Source organism: Vombatus ursinus, unplaced genomic scaffold (assembly GCF_900497805.2).
Source record: "Vombatus ursinus unplaced genomic scaffold, bare-nosed wombat genome assembly UNPS02015406.1, whole genome shotgun sequence".
NCBI lineage: Eukaryota > Metazoa > Chordata > Mammalia > Diprotodontia > Vombatidae > Vombatus > Vombatus ursinus.
In genome coordinates this window covers 4,293,189-4,305,619 of record NW_020955184.1, presented here as the reverse complement: position 1 = coordinate 4,305,619, position 12,431 = coordinate 4,293,189, and the positions used below count along the sequence as shown (strand labels likewise).

General features: G+C 34.5%; 1 protein-coding gene across 3 annotated transcripts in view; it reads left to right on the top strand.

Annotated features, from left to right (window-relative positions):
• Positions 1-12,431, top strand: part of SRP54 (signal recognition particle 54) — a 57,485-nt gene that overhangs the window by 23,415 nt on the left and 21,639 nt on the right. For all 3 annotated transcript variants that reach the window (XM_027847426.1, XM_027847425.1, XM_027847427.1), the window contains exons 3-7: positions 2,968-3,059; positions 4,413-4,497; positions 9,089-9,193; positions 11,568-11,634; positions 11,716-11,773. In XM_027847426.1, the coding sequence (XP_027703227.1) occupies positions 2,968-3,059; positions 4,413-4,497; positions 9,089-9,193; positions 11,568-11,634; positions 11,716-11,773 (407 nt within the window). The remainder of the gene's footprint in view (positions 1-2,967; positions 3,060-4,412; positions 4,498-9,088; positions 9,194-11,567; positions 11,635-11,715; positions 11,774-12,431) is intronic.

Sequence of the window (12,431 nt, the reverse complement as noted above, 5' to 3'; positions counted from 1 at the left end):
ACTGTGCTGCAAGAAATGATGAATATGATCAATACAAAGAAGCATTGAAATATCTATATGAATTGGTGAAGAATAAAGTAAAGCAGAGCCAAAAAAAGTATAATGACTTTTGTTCATTTGGTTCAGTTGATTTTCAGTTATATCCACCTCTGTGACCCCATTTTGGAGGTTTTCTTTGCAAAGATACTGAAGTGGTTTGCCATTTCCTTCTCTAGCCCATTTATAGGTGAGGGAACTAAGGCAAACAGAGTTAAGTGACTGGCCCAGGGTAACACAGCTAGTAAGTGTCTGAGGCCAGATTTGGACTCAGGAAGATGAGTCTTCTTGACTCTAAGCCTAGCGCTGTATCTACTGTACCACCTAGCTACACCAGACAATGACTACAACAATGTAAATGGAAAGAACAACCACACACACAAAAATTGAAAAGGAATATAGCAAAATTGTGTAGATCAAGTATGACTCAAAAGAAGAGTAATGAGAGGATACCCCCAACCCATCCCTTTGTGTAGGTGGGAGGCCCACAGGTGTAGCACATTGTACATGTTTTTAGACTTTTTCATATTGATCAGTTGTGCCAATTTTTTCCTTCCTTCCTTCCTTTCCTTCTTCCTTCCTTTCTTCCTTCCTTTCCTTCTTCCCTTCCCTATCCCGCCCTTCTAAAATACTATTTGTTATATTTGATGGCTCCCTGAAACAGGTAAGGGGAAGGATACTAAAGAAAACTATGATGTTTAAAAAAAAAAAAAGATAACAAAAGACATAAGCATCTGGGAATTAATCTACGAAGGTGCATGTGAGACTTGGATAAATACAATGGCAACAAATTCTTTACAGATTAAAAAAAGCAAATAATCACACAAAGATTTAATCGTTTGTAGCTGGGCGATACCAATATAGTAAAAAAAAAAATGTTACTATCTGAATTATTTAGGATTATATCAAGTGAATTACTAAATAGAATTTGACAAAGTAATAAAATTCATTTGTAATAAAAGGTCAACAATGTCAATTCATGTAATGGAAAAAAAGTAGAAAGAGGCAGAGCGTGGTGCTATTAGATCCCAGTTCTTATTACTAAGCAGTTATTTATCAAACTGTTTGCTACTGGATTAAGAAAGCAGCTGGATTATTACTGGATTAAGCAATTCAGTGGAATAAACTAAATAAGTAATCCCTGGAAACACAGGCAAATAGTAGTCTAGTATTTCATAAACCCAAGAAGATAACTAGGGAAGGAATTTGTTATTTGACAAGAACTGCTGGGAAAACTGGCAAGAAATCTGGTGAAAAATAGATTTAGGGGACAGCTAGGTGGCACACTGGATAAAGGCCCAGCCGTGGAGTCAGGAAGATCTGAGTTTAAATCTGGCCTCAGACACTGCCTCTATGATCCTGGGCAAGTCATTTAACCTCAACTGCCTCGCCTCACCCCACCCCACCCCACCCCACCCCAAAAAAAAAGAAAGAAATTTAGATCTTCATCTTGCCCTACAATAAATTCTAAATGGATAAGCAATCTAATTTTTTTTAAACCATCATAAAAACTTGAAGAAACTTACAAGGATATGTTTCATCATTATGGATAGGACAAAAATTTGTATCCGAAGTTAGAATAGAAAAGATCATAAAAGACAAAACAGACAATCTTGATCATCCAAAACTAAAAAGCCTTTGCACATGTAACAGTGCCACTAAAATTGGAAGAAAATATATAGATTGGGGGAGAAACCTTTTTTACTAATGACATCCAAAATCAGTAGATAATTGAAACAAAACTGCCAAACAGAGAAAGGATAAAGGATCTGGGCAGTTTTCTAAAGAAAAAATACATACCTGTCAATAATCAAATGTTTAAGTAAAAAATGTTCAAAATTGCTAATAGAGAAGTGTAAATTTCAGTCACCTTTAAATATTATCTCATAATCATGAAGCTGGGAAAGATGTTAAGAGATGGAAAAACTCCTTGTTCGAAGAGGCCTATGAGAAGAAAGACACAGTTAGTGGTGGGTGTAGCTTTGGTTATTACTGTCATTCTACAAAACAATTTGGAATTGTGCAGAAAAAAATAAATTATTAAATTGTTTATGCCCTTTGGTCCAGAGATCCTACTTTTGAGACTATACCCCAAAGAAGTCATTGATGGCAGGAACAGACTCTCATATACAAAAGTGTTCATTGCAATGGTACTTATGAGTAAAAAGTTATAAAAAAAAGAAAGTATATGCCTAGTGATTGGGGGATGGGAACATTTTATTGTTGAGGAAGGAGAATAGCTTAACAAATATGGTTTATGGCTATAATGAAATCTTACTACTCTGTAAGGAGTGAAAAATATGAAGAATTCAAAGAAATTTGTGGATTTATATAAAGTGATACAAAATAAAGCAAACAGCTAAAACAATATACACAGTAACTGTAATAATGTAAGTAAAGTTCACCTTGAGAAGCAACAAAATACATTTTAGTTATAATTTGTACAGTGTTTGTAGCATCGTCGAGGTTAAAGGATATATTGCTCTTTCAGCGATTTATAAACTTAGAGAAATATGCTTTGTTGTGGGGATGAAGGGAACCATTATTTGGGAGTTTGGTAAGTATCATGCTAAAATATATCAATAAATTAAAATAATCCTAAGGGGCATTGATTCTTTCATCTTCCTATACTTTGTAACAAAATAGGATGTTGCATTATCTTCATAAACTAATAATTCAAGGGGCAGCTAGGTGGCGCAGTGGATAGAGCACCGGCCCTGGATTCAGGAGGACCTGAGTTCAAATGCGGCCTCAGACACATAACACTTACTAGCTGTGTGACCCTGGGCAAGTCACTTAACCCCAATTGCCTCACCAAAAGACAAAAAAAAGAAAGAACTAATAATTTAGAGTGATTTTGTGATCATTGTTTTTATCGTCATGATTGAAATGAAATGCTGGTGGTTTCTAATAGCAGGTCTCATTTTTTAGGTTTTAAATGCTATGCTAAAAGAAGTCTGCACAGCTTTATTGGAAGCTGATGTTAATATTAAGTTGGTGAAGCAGCTCCGAGAAAATGTCAAGTAAGTTAAATAAAGTCAGGTAAAATAAGATTCTTGTTTGTGTTGTAGAACTGAATTACCTAGAAACTAAAGAAATTCATCATTTGCGAAAGAGATTTAGGGGAAAATGTATTTTGTTCAAAATCTGGGATCCAAAGTATATTTCTATATTGATGGTCAAATAAGGATAATAATACTTATGCTACCTACCTCACAGGGTTGTTGTGAGGCTTATATTACCATGCATATGCCCTATTAAATTTTTTTAATCACTTAAAGAGCAAGCTGCAAATTGCCATCCTACTAACATAAATGGCAGGTCCTTTTTTAATGGAATTTTGTTGTTACTATTCAGCTTTTGAGAGTTTACTTAGAAATTTGGGGATATGTTACCTTTTCTAGGCAATGTGAAAGATCCAGCTAAGCATCTTCTATACTGAAGAGTGTGAGTTTAGCATCCCATTAACTTTCTTCTTCTGTCCCCCTTCAATCTCCCCCCACATGTTTAAGAAGGAAGTAAAGCAAGCTATCTGTTCTCAATAATTATAATATTGCCCTAAAAAGTAGATCTGGCTGTGGCAGAGCAGAAAAAACATAGAATCCTTATACCTTAATCAAAATTTCCCTGTTCCTCTTCATATTAAACCATTACTGTTTAGAATGTGTGACTTGAGTAACTGGTTTAGTATATAGTACTTTTCTCTCATCTAAAGCATTTAATCCTGTTCTCTGAATGGAAAATTTTGAAGATACAAACTTTCAGGGTTCTTTTGCATATTAGAAGAGTGATTGTAATGAGGCCAGAGCAGATACTATAACTTTTTTGGTTTAGAAAATTTGAGGGGCAGCTAGGTGGTACAGTGGATAGAGCACCAGCCCTGGATTCAGGAGGACCTGAGTTCTAATCTGGCCTCAGACACATAACATTTACTAGCTGCGTGACCCTGGACAAGTCACTTAACCCCCATTGCCCAACAACAACAACAAAAAAAAATGAAAAATAGTGACACACCATTTTCTTCTGATATCTTTTAATAAAACTTTTTGATATATATTCAGATATAGAATTATAGCTCTTATTAACAGAAAGGGATTTCAAGAAATCATAGTCTAGCACTCTTCAGGCAAGTAAAATGGAATTATTAATAGTTAAATCAACTAAATAATAGGTACATTTTCTGTAATAGTACTTATCCCTTGTAAATCACCAATTTTCAAGTTGAAAGTCATACATACAAAAAATTGAATTTTTTTGAACATTTTAAAAGTATGTTTTCAAATACACTGGCATTCTTTGATGGGAACACATTTTGGGGAAGGTGGGAATGCTCTTTTTTCTTTTATTAAAAAACCTCAAATACCACTGTTGTGTAGGTCTGCTATTGATCTTGAAGAAATGGCATCTGGTCTAAACAAAAGAAAAATGATTCAGCATGCTGTATTTAAGGAACTTGTGAAGGTAAAACTATACTAAATATATACTGTAATTCTCTACATAGATTAAATGGCTGAACCTGGACTAGTGTTATAAATAGGAACAATACTTATATAGTATAAAACATTTATTTAGGACTTTTCATCAAAGCTTTGAAAGGATCACTCATTAAAAGGACCATTTTAGCCATTGAATATCCTGAAACATTATAGATTATTGTGAATCTCCATACTCCTTAACATAAAAAAGAAAGTCTTGAAGTTGTCTTTAAAGACAAATTTTGTTCATTAAAATCTCACTCATTCAGACTGATATGGGGTACAGTTGAATTGTAGAATATTAGAAAAAAATCCATTTTTATTACATTTTGTATTCTAGAGTAACCAGGAGGGTATTAAATAGATGCTACTTAATATGGACCTTGCTTTTACATCTAACTGAGTATTTCTAAAGTATTTAGAAATGTTTTTTTTAATTAGAGAAATATCCTTTTTCAATTTTTGTTACAGTTATTTAATTTAGCAAAGGCCTTTTTTTCATTGAGTACTAAAACTTCATCCCAGCCTCTGTCTAGTTCTGACAGATTCTGACAGTGAAATCTGAATTAATGAAATTGTATTATATGGACTATCCTAGATTTATAAAAGAATCCATACTTGCAAATCGATGGTGCTGCTCCATGGGAACTATTCTGAAGGAACTTGAAGTTTTCAAATAATTACTGAGTTTGAAAGTGAGGAAGAATAGAAAATCAAGAGCAGTTTGGAGGGACTTGATTCCCTCCCTCTAGTTCTCTGAATGAAAACATTTTTCTTTGCATTGCCTGAAATTTATCATTTTGTTAAACTGATAAAATTCCACCAAATAGAAATTCATTTGTAAATGCCATGGAAGGCTATACATATATAAATAAAGACTGGTTAATACAATAGTAAGCATTCATTAATTGCCTACTGTGTGCTGGACATTGTGCTAAATGCTGGGGATACAAAGAAAGGCAAAAAAGCAGTCCCTGTCTTCAAGCAACTAAAATGCTATGGGGGAGATAATATGTAGACAATTACACACATATAAAATACTTATGGAGTAAATTTTAGGCAATTTCAAAAGGAAAGACTAGCATTGAGAGAGACCAGGAAAGGTTCTTACAGTAGATGAGATTATAATTGAGGCTTGAAGGAAGCCAGGAGATGGCAACGAGGAGGAAGAGCATAACAGGAATTGAGGTTAGCTATTAAAAAAAACACAGGTTAAATAGATGGCATGATGAGTGGGAGGAATAACAAAGAAGTCAGTATAGCTGGAACCTAGTAAAGTTTAAAACTGAAGACTGGAAAGGTAAGAAGGAGCCAGGTTGTGAACATAAAATGGAATTTTATATCCTGAAAATAATGAGTCACTGGAGTTTAGATTGCTTTCCTTCTACCACCCACCTGAAATCACCTATACAAAGTAATGGGAGTTTTTTGGGGAGATAGTTAATACTGGAGTACTTGCTATTCATAGTAGTGGAATTTTGGAGATAAGAGTGGGGCAGACTTAGAAGAAGTTCTGTAATGAATGGGGTCTGAGTAAGTTAGTCACTCTGGGAGGCTTGGGAGAGAAAAGGTTGTGGAAGAGAGCTGCTTAAAAGTACTGGTTAAAGGATATTAAAGACAAACTACCTATTTCTAAATTTTACTTAGGGTTGACCCTCTGCCTCATCCAAAAGAGGTGGAAATTCTTTTCTTCTTCCTTTTCTCTCCCACTGTTTGGGTCCCTAATTACAGGTTCTAGACTCAGGCTAATGTCGTAGTTCACAGACATCATGAGTTAAATGAAATTTTGTGTATCATATTAGAACTTTATCGCCATCTATAATGGTGTTTCCTTGAGAAAATGCATTTTTAATTCCAAACAGCAAACTTAAAAATACATTTTTGGAGTATAACTTATTTTGTAAGTTGTTGGACCTTATTTTCTCACTAACTTTCATAAAGAGGTAGTGTGGTGAAGTGAGGAAGAACTGGGTTTAAGTCATACACTATGTATGTGACCATGTATAAAGTCACTTTACATCGTAGTTCCCCAGGCAGCTCATTAAGTTAGAAGTTATAGATTAGTTTTGCTGATCAACATCCCTAATACTTGGCATTCTCCACACTGATTAAGTCACGTGTGTGTGCATGGCGAAGGTGGAATAACACTTGGGTAAAACTAAAGATTGCCTTTTATTGACTTTTATTTTTATTATCTATTTTATTTTATTTACTGTCATCTGCTTTTGTGAGATTTTAATAAATGTGGATTGAATTGAGTTGTTCAATTCATCCATCGTTTCCTAAGCACTTACTATATGCTAAGCACTGGACGTGAAAAGATAAAGTAAAATAGCCCTCGTCCTTAAGGAACTAAGGTTCTTCTGGGAGCAGATAACATATATGTACATAAGAAAATAATTTTTCAATGTAGAGGGAGCAGTAATACGTGAGGGAAACAAAATTTAGGAAGCATATTAGTAAGGAATTAAGTCATTAGCTGAAACTTGATGAGAACAGCATGCCTCATTGATAGGATTTGGAGCAAAATGGATTGTAGAATAACAATAACCATTGAGCTTTAATGTGACTGACTGAAGGGAGGAGCTATCTTGTCTGGAACTGAGAAAAGTCTACTTGGATAGGTTTACTCTATTCCTTAGCTAACCTCTTCTTTTCCTCCTGTCTTTGTCAAAGAGATAGCCCTTCTCTTTGCCAAGGCCAACTCCTCTTCATTTACATTTGACCCTATCCCCTTCCATCTTCTCCAGTAGATTGTATCTTCACTCATCCTCACTCCTTAGTGAATTTTTAATCTTTCCTTATTAACTAAATCCTTGCAAACTGCCTTCAAACATGTCCAAGTCTCCACTACCCTTAAAAAAAATTATGGTTTGACTCAACCATCCCCTCAAGTTATCATTTTATATTTTAAGTCCTTGAAAGTTTTCTGCATTCTACTTCCTCTCTTTTTACTCACTCCTTAACCCTTTGCAATCTAGCTTTTGATCTAATCACTCAAATAAAATTGCTCACTACAAGATTACCAGTAATTGCTAAATTACTGGTGCCAAATTTTAATTAATTACCAAATCTGAAGGTCTTTTCTCAGGCTTCATGTTTCTTGACCTCTCTGCAGCATTCTCTCTTAGTCCCTTTTCTCTTCCTTTTCTATTCTTCTTAGCTGTGACCTCATCAGTTCCCATAGATTTAATCATTTCTATGCAGATGACTTCAAAATTATATATCTAGCCCTAGTCTTTCTAGATTTTCAGTCCCACATTACTAGCTATTTCTTAGACATTTCAGACTTTGACATGTTTTAGGCATATCTCAAACCCAGCATGTCTAAAAGAAAGTAAATTTTTCCCCCCATATCAAATTTTCCTATTTATGTCAAGGACACCACTATTCTTCTATCCTCCCACATTTGTAATCTCAGCAACATAACAGACTCTTCACTTTCCTTTACTCAAATATCCAGTCAGTACTCAAATCCTGCCACATCTATTTTCAAAACACATCTCACATATGATCCCTTCTCTCTCCTCACATAGCCACCATCTCAGTTCAGACCCTCATCAAGTCTTACCTAGATTATTACAGCAGCTTTCTAATTGGTCTTACTACCCTGATTCTCTTAGCATTTGTGTTCATCCTACACACTTTTTCCAAAGTAATTTTCAAGTACAAATCTGGCCATTCCCCTATTCAATCAATTCTAGTGGTTCCCTATTGTCCCTGTTGCCTCTAGGATCATATGTAAATTCCTCTTTTAGCTTTTATAGTCCTACACAACATTGTCCTAGCCCGTCTTTTTAGCCTCATTGAACATTACTCCTCTTCCAACACTCTTCCATCCATCAAAACCGGCCTTCTTTTTGTTCCTCACACAGGAAGCTCTCTTTCCCACCTCTGTGACTTTTTATCAGCTGTCCTCCATGCCTGGGATGAACTCCCTTCTTACATTTTCTTAATAAAATCTCTTCTTTTAAGTTGCAGTTCACGCATCATCTTCTGCATTAAGTCTTTCCTGAACCTCTCAGCTACTAGTATCCTTTCAGACTACTTTGTATATATTTGTACTTATTCATTTCTTAATTACCTTTTATGTAATTATATACGTGTGCACGCGCGCACACACACACACACACACACACACTCTTGTGTCCCCTGTCAGAATATAAGCTCTTTGCAAGTAGAGATTATTTTGTTCTTGGTACGTGAATCACCACTACCTAGAATATCATCTGGCTCATAGTAGATGTTTAATACTTACTGTTTGATTGAATATCAAAGATATTTTTATTTGGATAATTACAGCCTTAAACTTCTGAAAACATGCTATATAAATATAAAATAGTTTGAACAACTTTTAGTCTCATAATCTTAAGTAGCAAAAGAGTGATAATCTATGTTATCAACTCAGAAATAATTATATTGAGTCAGCTAGTAAGTTCTTTTGAAGAGCTCAAAGCTAATTAACTCATATTGAGAAAATTAAATAAAGGGTGGGTATCTAAGCTTAATTGTAACATATTTGCTTCTTTTATAATCTTTTAATTTCAGTGTGTGTTAACCTGATTTTCTTTATGCAGCTTGTGGACCCTGGAGTTAAAGCCTGGACACCAACCAAAGGGAAATCGAATGTTATTATGTTTGTTGGGTTGCAGGGTAGTGGTAAAACCACAACATGTTCCAAGGTAAATTGTACCAAATACTTTTACAATGCCATCTAGAGAGATGTTCTAAAAAATTGTTTTTTATAAAAGCCAGTCCTTATTTTCACCTATTAACTTGTATTTCTACAAATTTACCTATTTGACTTATATGTCTTCATGTGGTAAACCTGTTTTTCTAGCCTGTACAGTGTAGGAAATAAGAATTTCATCGTTTCTTAGATGATTTGCTTTATATAGGAGTGTTTGTCTAAATTGTGGTCATCTAGATTTGATTATTTTCCTAAGATTACTATTTTTGTTTTAAATAACATTTGAAAGTTGGCATGGAGAGTAATAATATAAATTACCACTGGTCAATCATAGGTACAGTGAATAGTTTTGATGCTGTTACTCCTACTTTGAGGCCTCATTTTGGTGCGGAGTTGACCCTGGTTTCTTGCCAATAAAACACAAGGTTTAGAAGATAACTACCAAGCTAGAAAGATTTAATCTTAACTTTCTGTGTCTGTTAGCCAATGAGAAAGCCACATAAATTGGGAGAAACTTGCCATCAAAAGATGTCCCCCAAAAAAGCAATTCATTAAAGACCATCTATTCAGATGTTGGAAAGGTTATGTTCTTTATTAGTGAGGGATATTTCTCTCCCCTCCCATAAAATCACAAATCCTTAAAGTATTATGGTGCATTATGTAAAAAAAAAGTACTTCACATTTACTGCAAGTCCAGTTTTCTTAAAGTATCTATCAAATCAGCATTAGACATAAAAAATATTTATTATTTCATGAAAACTAGAAGTCTTCTGTGCACTTGCTCACTTATCTTTGGCTGAGTTTTTTCTTAATTATCCTGACCTCCAGCAATAATGTCTCTCTGGATCGTTTATTCTCATAGGACTCCCAATTTGCTTGTCTGAACAGACTAAACCCTTTTTTTTGTTTGTTTAAATATTTTACTTTCAACATGAGAGGTCCTGCCTATAACTAGCCTCATTTTTTGCCTTTAAAGGGGCAATTTTGATATAGAAGGGGGATAAAAGCACTGGATTTGGAGTTAGAAGACATAGTGGGTTTGAATGTCTGTCAGTAGCAGTGTGATCAGTTCGAGTCAGTTGACTTCCTTGATACTTTGTTTACATACTTTGTTTACATATCTATGAAGTGGTGATATAATATTTATATCTAATTCACAGAGTTGTTGAAGAAAATATTTGTAAAATTGAAGCATATATAAATGTGGGTTATCATAATTCTCAAAGGCAACTTGATGGTACAGTGGGGACAGAGTGCTAGAACTAGAGTCAGGAGTATCTGAATTCAGTGTGACCTCAGATATTTATTAGCTGTATGACTGGGCAAATCACCTAATGTCTGCCTCAGTTTCCTTATCTGTGAAATGGGGATAATAATAGCACCTACCTCCTGGGGTTGTTGTGAAATTAAAATAAGATAATATGTGTAAAGTGCATTTCAGCCCTTAAAACACTAAATGCTAGCTATTCTTACTAACTCTAATATTCTGTATTATTATAATACCTACAATATTGCATCATTATGAAAAATCAAATTAAATAATGTAAAGTTCTTTGTAAGCATAAAGTAATATGTATATGCCAACTCTATTAACATAAAAACATGATTTTGCCTTTTTAACATTGAATGTAAAGATTTCTCTTTTTACCCAAAGACCTTTCATATCCTTCCTGACACCTCAGGTATTCTCAGTCTGTTTATGCATGTATTATTTTCTAGCTCCTTATACTTTGTAGCAACCCTTAACTTTTTCTCCAGATCTCTTTTATGCCTAAAAGTGAACCTTGACTATTGTAAATTAACAAGAAGTCCATGATAATCTGGATGTCTTATAAATATATGCATATATAGCTATGACATCATTTTATATCCTTTGAAAGACAATGATAGTAGTAATAATAGCTAGCTAGCATTTAAGGTTTGCAAAACACTTTACATAGGTCAACTCATTTGATCCTCACAACAACCCTGAGAGCTAGGTGCTATTATTATCCCTATTGATGAGGATGAGGAATCTGAGGCAGGCAGACATCAAGTGACTTGCCCAGAGTCACACAGTTGGCAAGTGTCTGAGGTAGAATATAAACTTCAGTCTCCCTGACTCCAAGTCTTTTGCTTTATCCACTGTTCCACCTTGCTGCCTCTAATATAATAATATAAATAGATAGTGAAATCTATTTAGGAGATGACTTGTATTCATAGATCACCAATCAAAAAGATTAATTTTTAGGAAGGAAATGCAGTTTCCTTAAACTGGTTTCACTTTACTAGTTTTATAATAGAAAATAAAATGTAATGTAAAAAAAAATCTTAAACATGTAAAACTAGGTGATAGTAGTTACATGTTTTGACTCTCCTTTTGACAGTTAGCCTATTATTACCAGAGAAAAGGTTGGAAGACTTGTTTGATATGTGCAGACACATTCAGAGCAGGTAATGTGTCACCGTTTCAAATTAATTTTTATAAATTATATATACATATTTCAAAAGATTCATTAATTCTTTATCTCATAGGAGCTTTTGACCAGCTAAAACAGAATGCTACCAAAGCAAGAATTCCATTCTATGGAAGGTATGTTTCTGTTTTAGTTTTTTGTTTACTTTTTTCCTACTTATTAAGCCCTGTCCCTGGTTAAAGTTGTCCCTCATCAACAGCCTGTTGAGTTATCATGTACACATTTTACTTAGGCTTTTGCTCATATTGTTCCTTCCTAGAATGTTTTCCTATGCCACCTTTCTCCCTTCTTTTAACTTCCTTTAAGAACCAGCTCAGGTCTTAGGAGGCTAGCTCAGGGGTGGGGAGCCTACGGCCTCAAGGCCACATGTGGCCCTCTAGGTCCTCAAGTACAACCTTTGAGTCCAAGTTTTACAGAAAAAAATCCTTTCATTAAGGGGATTTGTTCTGTGAAGTTTGAATTCAGTCATAGGGCTGCACTTGAGGACCTAGAGGGCCAAATGTGGCCTTGAGGCCGAAGGTTCTCCACCCCTGGACTAGCTAATTATTACTCCCTTTACTTTCTATTTCTTTAGTGGTAATGGTGTTTTTATTCTTCATCTTGTTCTCGTTTTGTTCAGTGGAATTCAGGTACAAATGATGCTGGGACAAGTTGTTATCTTGCTATTTTTTTATATTTAAATGTTCTGTGAACTATTGCAATGGATAAAATACCTGCTTTTTATACTTGAGTTAAAATATTAGACTCTAAGTTCATCCTTGCTATAACATTAGT